Genomic DNA, 18,138 nt, shown 5'->3' on the forward strand with positions numbered 1-18,138 from the left:
TAGAGCTGTAGATCATTACTCTTTCCAAGGTTGAATCTGGTTGTTTTTTTTCATGCTGTTCTAAAGGGATGATGTGTCAGTGTCAAAATTATTTTTTAAGATCATGAAAGCTGTATATACCATTTCTGCCCAAGAAGCAGCACCTTTTGCTATGTCATGTAAAGAAGAAAATATTAGTTTGACACAATTTCTTCCTGAAATATCTGGACAAATATTTATAACCTCTGAAGAGTTTACTTGTTGGTGGTTTGATTCTTACTTCCAATGCTAGGAATTAAAAAGAGAAAGATGTGCAGTTATAGTTTCATGGGTCTTCCTCCTCCTTTTTTTTTTTTAACAAGACGACAAAATGGCCTAATTGGGCCAATCATTTCAGATGAAATATAGGTACTAAGAAATTAAGAATATACAACTATCTAAAAACCCAAATCATGTATACATTGCTGAAACCAGGGTAGTGTTTATCCTTTCCGAGTTTCTTTTCTCTGTGAAGCCTGGAAGGTTGCTCTTACTTGCCATGAGGCTGCTTATGTGGTACTCTCTGTACCCTAGGTTCCACTTCATCCAGCTCAGCCAGCTGAGAACAGCTGGGTCATCTAAGTTTCACCTGACCTGTTTCCTGCCCACTCCACCTTCATTAGCCCTATTGCTGATATTAATTATGTTAGTCATTTAATCACAGGTGATTTTTTTGTAGTAGTAGTAGTGGCTGAGACAAAAAGAGCACTAATTGCCTTGGGGTTTTTATGCATCATAAACTATTATCTCTCCTTCCTTCCCACATAGTAGAAAGAATCTGATTTTGCTATTATTATTATTATTATCATTATTGCACTTACAGAGAGTTTTCCTGTTAGCCCTAATGTCCTGACCATATCTCACTTTCTAGACTGACTATTCTGTTTTGCTGTTAGACATCCATGTTATTTTTCTGTGTTCATCCTTAACAATTTAATCTAGTTTTCACCTTTTGTACAATTCTGGCTCAAGTAGCAGCTCATTGCAAATTCATGACTTAATTAAAATGGTCTTTTATACAGAATATTTACTATTTTTATTTTTCGTTAGAAATGTTTACTTCTGTTCTCAGTGTTTCTTATTCTATCTTTACTAGTTCTCTAAATTTTTCTCTTGCCATAATAGCACATTTTTTGATTCTGTGGGTTAATTAAAATCTAGGCCTTTACAAACAGTTTTTGTTAATTTTTTGTTGCTCTTCTTTCTTGCTGTTGTAAGCATCACTAATTGGAACATTTCATCCAAGCTGTCTTCCACCTTCCTACATGTTTCACGCAGGTATCTTCATAGTTCCTTGCTCTGAGTGCACTGTTAGATCATTTAATAAATTGCCATCTTCTTGAACTTTCCTGTAGACTACAGTGTTGACATGTTGAAGCATTTGGTATTGTCTCTGGGAAACAAAGCCTCCTACAGGTCCTATCAACAATGAAACCACAACCACTTTCTATAGGGTTAATATATTGCTATGAGCTGATGTATGTCATTGGTTTATTTGATATATGGATACATATATCAAATTAGTGCACATATAGCAATTAGTGCACATACATTTTTAAGTGAAAAGGACCTGTAGTCCATAGTAAAACAGTGGGATAGTTGTTTTATGTGTATATATATGTGTTTATGAGTATAGTTTGAGAAGTTAAGACATGAGACAGTAAAGCTGCTGGATATGGAGCTGCCTTCTGCTCAGAGCTTACTGCTAGTGTGGAAGGACTCCTGGGACAGAAGGAGCCAGAACTCTTTATTAGTCTCTTGTTTCAGTTTGGTTTTATTCCTTTATTTGCTTTTATTGTATTCCAAATAAAATGCATAATCAGAAGGACCTTTGTGTAAACCAAACAGAATTTTTCTCTTTATTTCAAGGCTTGCAGTTCACAGAGACTTGCACCCAGTAAATTCTTCACCATTAACTTGGCTATCCAAAACCTGTAATTTTTCTTCTCTTGTAGAATCAAGTGAACATGAAGAGAAGAGTACAGCTGTCTCGGGTGAGGCATCTACCACCCAGCCTTGTCCTGCACCAGGATATGGTCAGCCTGAAGAAGCAAAGGAGGATATGGATGTAACAAAACAGACTAAACCTGAAGAGAATGATGACTTGGGCCCACTGCCTGATAACTGGGAAATGGCTTATACAGAAAAGGGGGAAGTCTATTTTATTGAGTAAGTCTTATTTCTTCTATTTTTAATAGCTGTATTGTATTTAACTGGGTGGGAAAAGGGTTTTTGTGGTGAAGTGGAGCATTGCACTCCTCCTCATTAAAACAGCAGGAAAGTTCTGGCTGTCAGGGCTCCTGAGGGCTGGTGGCAATTCCTGCATTAGTGATTTAGATGGAAGCCTGCTGGGTTTTAAGATAGGTAACTGGTCTGCTTCTTTTGATGGTAGGAATTAAAGCTTTTGTTTCTTCTGTTAAAAGCAAGGTTTTTCTGCTTTTTTGGTGCTTTCTGCTGGGAAAGTAACACAATCACTGGTTTTGTCCTTCTTTATGTGGACAGAGGTGGAGAGCATGAAGCTTTTTTCCATTTAAAGGAAAGGAAAATGAGTGGACTAAAAGCCAGCTAATGAACAGTAGAGGGAGACCATGCTGTATATAGAAATAGGAAAATAAATGAGTGTACTATAAGAGAATTAGTTATGTATAGAAACTTTCCCCTGTTGGTAGATTATACATACCTGTTACTAATTAGTAAACTCATTGAAGTAATCAATATGGAAGTTATTTATGATCTATGTACTCTCATTAAGCTATTAGAGAGCTTTCAAAGGAGGGCCATGAGAACAGTGAAAGGTCTGGAGGGGAAGCCTTATGAGTTGCAGCTGAGGTCACTGGGTTTGTTCAGCCTGGGGAAGACAATGATGGGGGAAGAACCCATTGCAGTCTGCAGCTTCCTCATAAGAGGAAGAGAAAAGGTAGACACTGATTTTACTTTTGTGACCAGGGACGAGACTCAAGGAAATGGCCTAAAGCTGAGTCAGGGACATTTAGATTGAATATCAGGAAAAGGTTTTTCACCACAGAGGATGGTTGGGCACTGGAACAGGCTCCCCAGGAAAGTGCTCACAGCACCAGGCCTGAATTAAGAGGGTTTGGACAATGCCCTTGGGCACATGGTGTGATTAGAGTGTCCTGCACAGGGCCAGGAGTTGGATTTCATGGTCTTGATGGATCTCTTCCAACTCAGCACATTCTATGATTCTATTATTAATGTACATTACCAGGATGAAAATACAGCAATTTTCTGAGCTGGTGTAACATTGTGTTCCTCAAAAGAAAAAAGAAAATGGAAAAACCAACATTTTCATCAGTAGAGCTCTGCAACAGAGGTAGAAGAAGCATTTATGTTTGTTTTAAGGAACTGCCTCAGTTTGGAACATTGTCTGTTATTCTGATTATTAGTAGGCAAAAATAACATTTGGTGGTGTCAATTATGCTTTAAATCCTGCATTTAATTTAAAATGTTGTGACTATCACATGAAGTGTAAACAAATGTTAAGAATAAAGTTAGTGCATGTGACTTTTTAATGAATACTGGCATGACCAACTATAGCTTCTGGCATATACAAGGCTGAAAATAGTAGTAACTATTAAAACATAAGTGTGTTTGCTGAAAAGGGCAAAAATATGCTTATTCTAGAAAGAGAATAATTATAATAACTTTGTCCAGGCAAGCAGAGACGAGCTAGCATGACCTCAGGGGTAGTTGAAACACTTATTTCCTTCTTACCTTGCTTCCAAATTTAATTTTTCCACACATATTGAATGATCTGACAGAAAGCAGACTGAATTATATGACACTTTTATTTTACTTGTAACAAAAACCTGTGGTACATTTGGGGGATGGGGGAAGGGATGATGGGTAGATCACTAACACACCAAGCTGTGATAGCAGTAAATACTGCAGGAGGTAATTTAATAGAAAATAAATATACATTTTGTAACAAATACAGTGAATGCAAATAGCCCTGATGCTCTACAGAGCAGCCATTGCACTCCTCAAATTCCTTTAATGTTACAGCTTACTTTCTTTCCTTGAAATGCTCTGGATTACACTGCAGTTCTGACAATGCTCATCATTCACTTCCACTAAATGAATGTTATGTAAAGCAAAGAAATCAATCAGAGGTGCAGATTGGATAGGAGGGCTGTTATAAGGGCTTCTTGCTTTTTGGATTATATTCTTGAACAATGTATTTGAAAAAAAGTGCTATTACATGTCTGTAAAAATACTAGATTATTTACTAGAATCCTAGCAAAAGGAACAACTCTCTGATCATTTGAGCTTTCACATTGCACAGTCTTTGCAGGGTTAAGTAGGAATGTAATGCTGTGGGGATGCTGTTAAATTGCCTCTTTGTTTACAAGTCACTTTGGTTAATGGCATGAAGAGACTCCATTTGCTTTCACAAAAAAACGGAAAGATAAAAAGACAACAAAAACCTATTTGTCTAACAACATCTCCCTGAACAGTAGTAAAGATTGTACTAGATTATTAAATAATAGATGAAAAACAAACATTTTTAAAGTGTGCATCACAATGAGTGGGGGAAAAAAGCCACAGTAGGCAGCATCTTTTATTGCTTTATTTGGGGCTCATGTGAATTGTGCCTTTAAACGCTAAAGCCTTCCAGCAGCAAATGATCTCAAGTTCCAGGTTGTCACAGGTATACCCAAAGGTCTTAGATTTCATGACAGCAGTTTCATTCATTCACCTCAAACTAACCTCTAAAATTCAGATGTGATCTCACTTATCAAAACTGCTATCAGAATAGTGTGGCAGATTTACAGTGAGAGAGGAAGTGACTTCATAAGGGGGAAGATAATTGTCTATAGACAGGATTATTTATTTGTTAATCATTAATGGTTCACTTAACTTTTTGTAAAGCACAGTGGAAGGAACTTCCTCTGCCTCAGGGACTACAAAGACCAAAAAAAAATATCATCTACCAGATTCAATGAATGATTCAGAGGATGGTTGTTTTTTAGAGCATGTTTTGCTCTGTTTCTTCCTTTCATTCCCTTTTTTGACATAGGTGTGTGACCTTGTGTTTACCTATTTTAGCTTTCACAGACAGAGCATGAACATCTCTTCTTGCAACATAATACTTACCAGTGTTTTTCAGGAAGAGCTACTTAAATACATTTCTTGGGCTGTTTACAGCCTCCCTTACATATGAATCTAAATTTTCAAATACAGGCACACACTATACAAATAGGACTCCATCTCTTACATTCGGTTTCACTGAGAACATATGCTAATGAGAACATGCAATAATTAACAGACTGTATATAAATTGGAATGCCATCAAAAAGCACTCCAGTTTTGCTCCTTCTTTCATGCTTTAAATATGGCTGATAAGTGTGGCATATTTTGGCATGCTTAAATAAATCAGAGTATTCACTGATTTTTAGTTTTTCCCTCTCCTAGGGCTAAGGAAAGGCCCCATAGTCTTCAGACCTTCCCTTGCCAACAACTCTCAAACCACATACTAGGGGCCCAAATTTGTGTTGTCCTCACAAAGTCAGCAGATCTGGTTGCTAGATCCCAAGCAATCAGTGTTTGCTGCGTTGGTCCAGTGCAACGCCAAAGCAAATAAGAAAGGACCAGCATGCTAGGTGCAGATGCTATCATGTGCAGTCAGCCTGAAATGTGGCCCTCACCCAACTGTCCAGCTTCAACCCATGCATTATTACATCACAGACTGTCCTGTGCAGTTGGCTACACAATTTAATACTCTTTTATAAAAGGCAGAATTGGTTTTCTCTCTCTCCAGCCTCTCTCCACACATAGGCAGCAGAACTCTGAAAGGGCTATAGGGATAGTAGGAGATAAAACCTAAAGCTATTTGACTCTATATTGTTCAAAATCATCTATGGTTTCCTTTGCTTATACTACATTAATTGTTTTCTTAGTGGAATCTAGAATGAAAGCAAGCCACAACAGAACATCTTTAAAGGATTATCTTTTTTTATTTGTGTTGATGAATTTTAGGAGAATGTGGCCACACGAGGTTTAACAAACCACTTTCCAGTACGTCTTGCAGGCATTTGGTCTCTTACTATTTCAACAGCTACTTCTTAAAACAGTATAGTCAGCATTGCTTTTTGGACCTGTTGCAGTATCTTTTCTAGTTGCTAAAGATTTTTTTTCATTATGAAAGTATCATGAAAGACTGAAAAACAGCTATAAAATAGTCCTTTGCAAGGAGTCTCCTTTTCACTGTAAAAAACAGCCATTAAGTTTTTTAATACAGCTGGTGCAATTTCAGGTGATATCTGAAGAGTACAGCTACCAGAATATTGCTATGGACTTCACTTGAATCAGTTTTTCTTCATAGTCGTTTTTAAGGCAGGAAAGTTTTTTGACTGCAGAAATAACATTTATCCCAACATCTTGTTTACCTGAAGAACCATGATCTATTTTAATTGTTCCTGGTTGTTCCATCAGTTCACCATCACAAAGCAGGATGTTTTAGTTAAGCCTGGATACACCATTATTATATTTTATACTATAAGATACTAAAAGTACTGGGTAAAGTATACCCTTCTACCTACTCAAGATTACTTTCATATCCTGCAGTAACTACGGGAACTTTTATAAGTTAGTTTGGCACTTCTGTGAGTATGTTACATCAGAGTATGAGGCTATAATACTGAAATGTTTTGAATGTCTGGTTGTTTGATTCTCCTACTTGAATTAAGTAGCAATTAGGATGAAGGATTATTTTTTTTTCCGCATACTGTTATAATATGCACTTCTGATGGGATTTTTCTTTGGGAAACAAGCCATCTTGTATTAGTAAGATACATTGTATAGACCCCATCAGGGGTCTTGTGAATATCATTATAATTGGTTTTCTTTGTTTATATATTGGATTGGATCTGTCAGTTTTGGTCAGCATAACAGATCAGATTTCTAATGCACTTTGGACTTCAACGTGACATACAGCAGGACAGGCAGCTGAAAGAAACCAAGAGGGATCTTTTCTCCTGAGACCACTGCCTTGCCTCATGACAAGTTAATTAGGAACATGAAGATGGTAGAACTGGAAAGAATTTGTGGAATTATGAATTTCTTTTTTTTTTTCCCCTCTTGTCTATTGATGTTATAAAGACATTTTTGGTCTGTACTAGTCGTGTGCTGTCTCTTGCTCTCACTTGCTGTTTTTGTCTGTGCTGACATACAGGTCAAACTGCCAGTTTAACTCCTCTTGTCTTTCCTCACTTTCTTATTTCTAGTCTTTCCGCCAAAGGTCTCTGCTGCTGTGCTCTGCAGAATTAATCTTCCAGCACATTTCCTCTGATATTTGTAGTGTTCTTATAACTTTTCTCCTTTGTATTTATTGAACTAGAAGAATCAGCTCACCTGGCTTGCCATATAGCATTAGGTATCTAACATAAACCAGTTGCCAAGACTCCTTCTGTGGTCAATGGAGAGGGATAATTACCTCCAGAGGCTGATTCATCCTGTCCATATATAAGGGCAGAATTAATTTCCCAAAATACAGCTGCTTCTACCAGTAAATATGTCTCCAGATATCCAAAACTATGCCTGCAGTAGTACATAATTTGTGTCAGGAGTACACTTTTGAAGAAAATCTTCTGGCTGTCTTCACACACTGTGGTTTGGCTCACATTTCAGTGTACCCACATTGGATTCCTTTCAGACAAAACAGAAAAGAGAGTTGAACTCTGGGAGTGCACTTAGTTTTCTTACAACCTCTGGACCCTGAACTCCATCCATGAGACCAGATTCGAGTTAAAACCAGCCTGGGCTCCTTCTGATCTAAACCATTTCCATATCTAAATTAGCAATATCAAGTTAAAACCAGCCTGAGCTCCATATCTAAATTAGCAATTTAGCAATATCTAACCATTTCCATATCTAAATTAGCAATATCAGAAGACTGCTAAAAGAAATTCTTGGTGCTGATGACCCAGCAGCCACAGCTTCTAGATCTTTTCAGGTGCCACGGGCTTCATGCCTGTGAATGGTAGCACAGTAGGTGAGCTCCTGCTGTGCATCTTTTTGTTTAAATTCAAGTGAAAAGTTTACAAGAGTGAAGAACACTTAATGTGAAAAAGAAGATAACTGAGAGAGAGATTAATTGGAAAAGTGACCTCCTGATCTAAGCCAAAGTGCTACTGTAGAGGCACAGTAACAGCCCAAGACATCTCCATTATCATGGCAGAAATGACACAGAACTTGTCAAAGCCAGGACCATTCTAGAGTGTCAGCTAGAGGCCACTGGGGTGATGATATGACCAACATTATGTCACTTAAGAGCATATGGTTAGGTGGTTCTGCTGGATGATAGGTAAGATAAAATATTCTGTATAGGTGTCTCTCCCTTGAAGAGCAACAAATCCTACACTATTAGCTATATAATTTTTGCAGTCACATGAGATGAAGCCCATTCTTTGTCAGAAATTAAACTGCCTCAGTCAAAGAGAATTACTTCAGCAGCAGAAATTACCATAGGAGACTTTAGGCATTTATATATTCCTCAAAAAGTCATGCATAAGTGTCTTCTGCTCCTGTGACTGCCTAGAGGCAGTGCCACTGTCTGTAGGCTGAGTGCATAAGTGCTTATCTACTGCCCAAGGCCATCTAAGATTCACAGGATAGGAACTCCCAAACCTGGGTCTCTTAAGGACCATGAACTCTGAGCACATGGTGAAATGCAAGGCAGGCTGGCAGTCACAGCTGCTGCCATGCAAACCACTGCCAGAGGACAGCTTCCTTTTGTATCTGTTCCTACATGTGTGCAAGGAGTTTAGGGAGCATCCCACAATGGATGGGTTGCAAAATTGCTGGTTTAATGCTTTGTTGTCCTATCCATGGACCTCCACACACAAATTACTTGAAGATCATTATTGTGCCACTTGAAAATCTCTGCAGATAAGCAATGCCTCAGCATAAAGAAAAAGGAGGGAGGAGTTAACATTGCTGAAGTCAGGGCATTACAGAGCATTGTTGTTTTCTTCTTGTCTGCTCCCCTTTGCTCAAGTTGTTAGATTGAGGACCAGCTTAAATGTAATGTGTTCACAGTAAAAACCCAAACAAACCCATATGTGCTGCCCCCAAACACACTGAAACAATGCCATTTTGAAATGCTTTTCACAATAACATGCAAGTTACATACCTTGCAAGATGCACAATTTAAACTAGGCTTGCAGTACTTTTAAAAGACATTAAGGCTATTCCTGTCAGTAAGTACTTTCTGTATTTCCTTCAAAAACATTTCAAGAGATTGCCCACTGGCTTTGTTAGTACAAGAAACTTTATCTGTCAAAGTGCTTTAAACTGACACTTTGTTAACACAAATCCATTATATTCAATCTTAATTAAAATAATATACTAACAAATAATTATAATAAAAAGATAACACTTTGTTAGATAAGAAAAAACACACTGCTAGTTTTTTTTACTTCCTAAAGATATTGAGTAGTATCCAGTATCCAGAGATTCCCAGAAAGCCTCTGATCCTGGTACCCAGCTCCAGAGCTATTAACAGGGAACAGAGGCATTTAAACAGCCTCTGTGAAGTCTTAAAAGCAGAGCTACAAAGAAAATCTGGAGAAGAGCATGAGGTTGAGTCAAGGTTTCTGGGAAGTATTCTGTACTTTCTTTCACTCTTTGTTTCACTCTTCACCCAGCTGAAGAACACTTTTTCCACAAATATTTAAAATTGTGTGCAACTAATACTAGATGACTGATTATAATAAACTGTTTCTGCTAGGTGCAAATACTTACAAAGAGAGAGGATTTAAGTTAGTTCAGCAATAATTTCTTTATTGACTTTTGGCTAAAATATTAAGCTCCACTGCTTCACTAAATGACCTTTAAAAAAAAACAAAAATACCAATTGCAATACACTTCAGGCCTATATGCAGTTTCTATTTTGTATATAGGTAACAAATTTGGGGGAATTTTAAAAAGTTTTGTTCTTTCCAAGCTCCACCTGCTTGAAGCAAGACCAAAGGGATCCTTTATTAAGGAAACTTTGCTTCCAAAATTTCAAAAATCTGTATTTTATTGTTGATTTTTAGAGAGATTCTAAGACGTGCATTGTTGATTTGCCAGCACTTATCTCAGTAGTCCTAACTAGTAATCAAAATCATGCAAATGAGGGACTTTCTAGACATGTTTTTAATGATAAGGTATAGTTATTGCCAAGTCATGAAGCATTGGTCAGTGTCAAATGTTGCTGGAGCCACAGCTGTATTTCTCACAGGATGCTTTTGTTGCGTCACTTCACTGTCCTTCCATCACTGACAACTCCAAATGCCTGTTTGAGACAGCTGCTGCTACAATTCATCTGCTATTCATTCATAACTAATCTGTAAATCCCCAGCCCCTTTTGCTTCTTTTCTGCTCTATGAGACTCCCAAGTGGACACACATGAATATACCTAGTGGTAAGGTAGGCAGGTTATAGGCCCTACAAGGGTTTTCTAGTGCTTAAGCATTCACTGTGCACAGCCTATGCAACAGATATTTTATTCTTGCCATTAGTGTTAATTTGACCAATTTACTGTTCCTTCTGTCTCTTCTCCCACAGTTGAAGATTTCCTATCAAGGCTTCCTTTAAATTTAACTAAAAACAGGAGATAAAGGTTGTCTCCCTTTAGCTTTTACACATTCTAGTCCCTGACACACGGGAGATGGGAAGAACACCCTGCCAAGTAAACCTCCTATGCAGAACAGAAGTAGACATGCATAAAAACCACAATGCTGTACTCCAGGACTACTCATTTCCCTCTTTTACTGAGAGCACTGTGTCATGTCTGTCCTCCTTGAAGGAGTGTTTGTGTGTTATGTACCTGGTTGCTAAGAAGATCCAAGCAAACAACACTAGGGAGAGCATAGGAGGGCATGGATGGTACTGTGGAGGTGTTAGAAGTCAGGTGGGGTTGATTCTGCCTTCTTTCAAGTCCTGCCTTCAGAGCAGGAAAGGAATTTTTACCCACTAGAGCACTTGTCTAGAAGCCTTTGAAGTCCCATTGCTCGAGTTGTTTAGTCCCACTGCATTGTAGGTTTAGTATAGATTATAAAGTGGAGAGGCAGGGCAAGAAAAAGAGGGATGAATTTCAAGTGGTTCTTTGCTCCTGCAATTATTTGTTATAGACAAAAGTTCTTGTGAATGAGTTTTCCTTTTACTAAGTAGCTGAACAGGTTTGAAAGATATCACCTAGAAGAGGATATTGAGTGCTCTAAGAACTGATCTAAATGAAATATCATCTCCATTCTGTGAAATTTCACTGCAGACTGAAGGATCACTCTTTTGTTGGAAGAGCTGTTGATTTTTTTACAGTTTTTTTGGGTTTTGTTTAAAATGGCCATCTTGCACAAAACTGTGACATCAGTCCTGCTGTGGGAAGCCACATTTATGCTACAGGGAAGAGTAACTGCTTGCTGTTCTTAGTTTCAACTAAAGCCTTGAAGGTTGTAATTCAAGTAATTTGCATTTTTAAATATTGGTATTGAATTGGGCTTATTTCCAGCTTGGCACCTGTTTTTGCAGACACTTGAAAACTCTTTCTAAAAATATTATATGGTGTTTTCAGGGCTGGTGAACTGGCTTAGTCTGATGGATGGACATTGGCCAGTTGACTGGCAACAGAGCTGGCTTTTAGTACTACTGCCGTCACTGGCTTGTTTTGTAGCTCTGGACAGTAATTTCATGACTTTGTGACTCCATTTTCTTGCCTCTAAACCAGAGGTGGTTATTTTTATTTCCTTTGTAATATGCTTTGAGATTTGCTCTATACCACAGCAAACATTGCTAGTAGTAATCATATGTATTGCTCTTTTAAAGTCATAGGAAACTATCTGTGATTCTAATTTAGTCCCTGCAGTCAGTGGGGGTCCCTAAAATAATTCAGAATTAAGATGTGGGAGTGAGTGGCTGTTGTCCAGACATGCCCACACTCCAGAGATGCAACTGCAGCTCCCACAGGAATGTCCAAGCTCGCTCTGGGCTCTGGCACTGCTAGCAGGGTGTCCCTGGTGGTGTGGAGCTCAGCACGTGCTGCTGGGTGCACCCGAGGAGCTCAGTGGATGGATGCTTGGGGTGATGAGCCCACGCTGAGCTCCATCCTGCAGCCCTGACACTGCTGGAGCATTTCCCCCAGTTAATTTAAAGCTAGCTCAAGTATGTCTGCACAAGCTGTGGTGGGGCTGTGACTGCAGCATAAAAATGCACCCTACAGGAGAGCACAGGCAGCCAGAGCTTCCGAGAAAGTGTCTTAGTTACACTTGCAATCAAGCACAGGCTGCTGGCATAATTTCAAATTCACCTTACCTTTGGCTCATCGTTCTTCATATCTGCAAATATAGCTCAGCTCTCAAAGGGAAGGGTTTGTTTGTCATCTTCACCTGTCGTGAATGGTGCTCTAGACTAGATAATGCTTTTAAGAAAAAATAATTTAAATGCCTCAATTTTTATTTTAGTTGCCATTTTGTCCATACATAACTCTGCTCTACCTTCTTTCCCATTCAAAATGTGGAGGAAGCTTTAACATGGTGACAGTTATGCTGAGAAGTAGGCACTGTCACTGTTTTGAGAGAGAGAGAGAAAATGAGGCAGTGGAAAATTTATCTGCCATGGAAGACAAAGTGGGAGAAGGAACAGGTTCTATTTATTTATTTTTCACTAGGGGAAGCACTGGTGTTGGGATCACACGGACACTGTATCAGTAACTAACAAACTCATAAACAATTTCATCCTAATCCATTTTTTTGCCAGGTCTCCTGTTTTTGTACACCTTATACCAATGTTTATTAGAGAAGTCATAAGCACACTTTAAAATGACACAGCAAATTAATAATAAAATAATTCAGTATTGTATGGAATGAGCTTCCTCCTATGATGTCTCAGATAAATAAAACATGGGTTAGAAGTGTCTCTGAATGATGGTATTGAGGGAAAGACATCTCAAAATATCAAGGAGTAATGATCACATAATTTTCTGGTTTATAGTCCTCTTTAATATATTTACAATATTTGGCTCCAAATTTAATTGCTTATGGGTAAAGTATACATTGAAAGGATCTGGCTTTTAAGTCTCATTAGCTGTGCTAAGTATAATTCATTTAGCAAAATAATCTCCCAGAAAACAATTTTTGCCAGTTCAATGCTCTTTGATGGCTGATTTCTCAAAGATCTATTCTGAGTATAGAAAGGAGCCACATGATTCATTCAGCTTGTGCATATCTATTTTATCTCTATAGAAGGATTATATATGGAGAGATAAAGGTTTGTTAAACAAAGTATCATTAATCACCCTGTCCGGAAATGTAGACTTTGCAGGAGCATGCTGTAATTTGCATCACTTTTGCAATGCCTTGTCACTGCTGCTGGAGAGAAATAACAAACCTGTATTTATGAAAAGGACAGGTTTAAGATGAAAATAATTCTATCCGAAAACTGTGAGAATGGTACAGAATCCTGTCGCCTGCACTCGATCAACGGGAGAACACTGTATTTGTAATAAATTCCTTTTGCTCTGGATGAGTTCTGCATTTTCAATGAGGTTAACTTGGCAACATTCTAGTTGATTTTAATAAAAATAGCTGCTTTGAGGACAGGGAGCTGAGGTTGCCAAATTTACAACTGCCTTGCACAATTACTCTTACACCTCCTTCAGGGCTACTTAGAACCAGTAAGCAAATTAAGTGTATCGATTGCAATTTTGTTGGACTAACCCTTTTTTCTTAAGGAATAAACTTGATTCCTTTCAGTATGTGTCTGCTCAGAGTGATCTCTTTTCTTTTCAGCCATAACACAAAGACAACATCATGGCTGGATCCACGACTTGCGAAAAAGGCTAAACCTCCAGAAGAGTGCAAAGAAAATGGTAGGTGATTAAGTTTTCCTTGCTGCTCAGAGGGGATTTTCCTTTGTGTGTGTGTGTCTCTTTCAGTTCTTACAAAAATCAGGCATTTGGGGGAATGATGAAAGGTGTTTAATTGCTGCTTTGGTTAGAAGCCATAAGTGATACCAGTTCTCAGTGTGCCATGTGTTTCTGCTTTTTATTCCCCTTTCTGATGCTATCCAAAGCTGAGGATCACAAGTGTGTTTTCTGCCTGTTGTGTGTGTGACTCCGGGACTGACCCTCTCCCTCATCTCCTACAGAGAACTTTGGTCTGCAGAACAGAATCCTTTTCAGATTCTGAGCTTTTAATCTACAGGCGATTCAATGCATAAGGGAAACTAGCAGCACCGTGGGAATATGAATATTGTTTGATTTGTATTTAAAGGTACAGTGCTATGCTATTTAATAGCCAATTTAAACAAAATAGTGTCTGATAAAACAGGGTGTGGGAGGGAGAAAAGAGATCAGTGTCTGTCAGAGTTCAAGGCTGGATTTGGGGGGGGTACTACATTGCTAATGCTTTAAAATTTAAAAGCATACTGCTGAGGATGCTTAAAGGAGCTGTAGCTGTTTTGCAGGAGAGATAATTATATTGACAGATTCAGAGATTTTAAATAATACAAATCATATCAGTATCATTTCTAATTTGTCTCTGGTAAAGTTTATCAGTATTTAAAGCATTTAATAAAGTCAATGCAAGAACGTGTTGTAACCGATCTGTTTGTGATAAAGGTTTTTTTCATTGTTTTACACTTCCATGTCAGTTTGATTAGTCAGTTAAGATGTTGTGATTTCTAAATACTGCTACTTGTTTTATTGTTGTGAGATACAGAGCATTAAATGCATGCATGCTACGTGCATTAATTCAAAGCATTTTTAAATATTTTAAATGTATTCATAAGTTTTCACATACTGCATCTGATTAATTTTAAATTTTCCAAAATACATTCATCTGGTTAACGTAAATACTATTAACAGAAAGGAAACTCAAGGCTGATTAAGAGGTCACTGAGGAGTTGCTGGCTGTATGAATTACAGGGTCAGTGGTTTGGTAAAAAATGTTCCCGGGTTGGATTTTTTGTAAATGGCTTTCTTTTGAAAGATTGCTATACTCCAAAAATAGCTTCCTTATTTCAGCAGCAATTCTGACGTTCTCTTCTGACATCAGAAATTACATGTCTGAATGATTTTGTGATGCTTATTCTAGCACAGACAACACGAGCTCCCAGACTAAATTCTACAGTGATTACAATAGAGGTCTGATACCGAAACAAAACAAGGGCACAGGAGCTTTGCTTTCTAAATCTCTCACATTACTTACATGAGCCTATGTCTTAGCCTGCTCCTTAGATAATACTAATGGAAAAAGGAGGAAAAAAATCTACCAGTATCTGTGGAGTAACATTGCACAGAGTTACTTGGAGTAAATATGAGTTGGGTTTTTTTTTCTTTTTCTGTTAACTATCTTAGCCTGCTCCTTAGATAATACTAATAGAAAAGGGAGGAAAAAATCTACCAGTATCTGTGGAGTAACATTGCACAGAGTTACTTGGAGTAAATATGAGTTGGGTTTTTTTTTCTTTTTCTGTTAACTGTTGTATACTGAGATCAGAACAGCACTGAGATGGTTAAAAAATACTGTAGTGTCTGAAACAATTTAAAATGAAGATCAGTGCATTAAAGAAAAAGAATTATTTTATAGTTTAACTATTTTATAGTTATTTGACTACTGGATTACTGAATCACTATAGTATGCTGGGTCATGTTGTTCTTTTAAGGTTGCTCTGCTCATTAATGCAAAGTACTTGGAGTGATGCATAAAAGACTTTAGGGAGAGATTCTTACAATGATTGCTCTTCCAAGATCCTATCTTTTTTAAGGTTCTTCTGTTTTTCAAAGTGTCATTCATCTTTTTTTTCTTTTTTTTTTTTAATCTAATACCTGCGGAGGAAAAAGTTCTTCAAAACCACTTATATGCCTTAAAATTACTGTACCTTGCCATGGTGGTCCAACAAAAGGGACTTTGTTATAGCACACAGGGATTTGTAATTTTTCTTTAAATTTAATCTAACTTCATGAATTAATTTCAGCTATGGCTTGGTAGATTTTTTATGCTAAACATCTTTTCTGTTACACTTTATGATTTATTCTGGCATATTTTACTCAGAGAAATAAAATTTTAAAAAGACATCAGTGTTTAGATAGTAAATGATACCTACCTTGATGCTTTATCACTACATATATAACTCTTGCTTTTCATTGACATTCATTTTGCCATATCTGAAACTTGTATTGATTCTTTGAGATACGTTATGACTTCTTTGTCATCTACCAGATTCTGCTATCAGGTTTTGATTGTCAATAACCCAAATTTTGTGTATTCCTTTGAGTGCAAATCCTGACAAATCCTCCTTCTTCATTCTGCCACCAGCACACAGTTTCCACACCAGACAATGTCCAAGCAGAGCAGGATATCAGAGTCCTGATCTTCTGGGCTGGTGAAATTGAGGGCCCCCTCTGCTCCAGGCATTTTCTCTCTTCCACTTTCTGCTCTTCAATGCTCCTTTGACAAATATGATTTCTGCATTATCTCTGGCTTCTGTAGCTGCAAATCCCAGAGCTTGCTCATTTCCTTTCACAAAATCTGAATCAACCTTCCAGCACATCCCTCCTCTTAAAAATTTTTCATGTGCTTTTACCAAGAGATTGACAAGCTCTACCAAGTCAAGCTTTCTTCACCTACATGCTGTGGACTCCTTCTGTTTTTCTTTAATGATACCTACTGCTCTAAATCCCTTTGTAGGTCAGGAGATTTTAAGTGATGATCTTTATTTCTGTCTCTCTGTCATGGAATTTCTGTGTGAGGTTCAGCAAATTACTTCGACTTTTGCTCTCTCAGACCTACTTAGATGGCAGAACTTTCAACAAGAACCACCTTTTATGCTCTGTTTTTATGGTGCCAATCTGAGTTTCATAATAGCAATGAGCAGAAATAGCTGGCAGATCTACAACAACAGCTGCAATTTTTTACACATTTCTGATTTCCTCCAGAAAATCTTGACCTTAATAAAAATAATTGTTTTTTCTCTGCTGAAAATACAAGTTAAACAGTTTTGATCTTCTGAATTTAAATACTACTTTTAAATTATTTTTTCACATCAAAAGTGGTTAAACAATTATTGCGTACAGAGTACTAGAGAAGTTATAGTTCTACCCCCTTTGCATCTGTGAGATGGATTCCATCATTGCTAGATTTCCTGTAAAGTCATATAACATAGCAGATTCACAGGTTTGTATGATTGCAGGCGTATTATATGTGTGGTCTTCTAACTGAGTCTGTTCTTCAGGAGAGAATATGCAAAAGAATGACGAGTCTCTAAAGGCAGTAAGAAACATAGTTTAATACTGAAGGGCAGTTCAGCTGTAATGACATGAAATATCACAGGTTTTAGAAAGTTCATTTTTAATTAAGAAATGTAGCAATTATTTTTTTCAAGTTCTTTAATTCATTTTAGGGATCTTTTGTTCTGGAGAAAAATCAACATTTTCTTCTGTAACCAATTTGGGGATTAAACAGCTCTTGAAATTTCCTGGGATCAAATATGTCATGTTTCACTTATTTCCTTTTAAAATTTCACTAATTTCATTACTAATCCATCCCATTCCGTAGTCTCTATCACTCTTAACCCTCTCTTTCTTTTTATGTCAACCTCCTTTCTTCTATCCCCTAGTTTTCAAATATGAGTAGGCCTACAACTATAAATAAAACTTTGATTTCACCTAGCATTCATCCATCATCTGTCTTTCCATCTCCTCTACACCCACCAACTTGACTGCAAAATATAGATATTTATGTAGGGTGAGCTGAGTTGCCTTTATACTTCATTGATTGCAAATGTCAGCTCTGCTCTGGCACTTAGAGGACACAGACACCAGATTCACCTGTGTAAACACCTGCATGCAGACAGACTGCTGCATTTCAGTGTCTGCATGTTGAGCTGGACCCCATCCCACCCCATTTTGTTGGGTAGTGCATTCCCCGTTCCTACAGGCAGTGCCTTTGCTGCTCTCACTGCCCTACAGAGCTCTTCTTCAGATTTCATCGTTGGTTACCTGATTCCTTACTATGCTGCACTAAGATGTACCAATCTTTCATGTGGTTGTTTTATAGATGCTTTTGGGCATAGGCATGCTGGTTTTATGGGTAAAGCATTACTTCGTGATTCTCTTACATG

General features: G+C 37.7%; 1 protein-coding gene across 12 annotated transcripts in view; it reads left to right on the forward strand.

Annotated features, from left to right (window-relative positions):
- MAGI2 (membrane associated guanylate kinase, WW and PDZ domain containing 2) overlaps positions 1-18,138 on the forward strand; it is a 702,519-nt gene that overhangs the window by 466,025 nt on the left and 218,356 nt on the right. For all 12 annotated transcript variants that reach the window (XM_039723674.1, XM_039723678.1, XM_039723676.1 and 9 more), the window contains 2 exons: positions 1,974-2,187; positions 13,806-13,885. In XM_039723674.1, coding sequence (XP_039579608.1) covers positions 1,974-2,187; positions 13,806-13,885 — 294 coding nt within the window. The remainder of the gene's footprint in view (positions 1-1,973; positions 2,188-13,805; positions 13,886-18,138) is intronic.

The sequence above is a fragment of the Passer montanus genome, unplaced genomic scaffold (genome assembly GCF_014805655.1).
Source record: "Passer montanus isolate IOZ18808 unplaced genomic scaffold, ASM1480565v1 scaffold50, whole genome shotgun sequence".
NCBI lineage: Eukaryota > Metazoa > Chordata > Aves > Passeriformes > Passeridae > Passer > Passer montanus.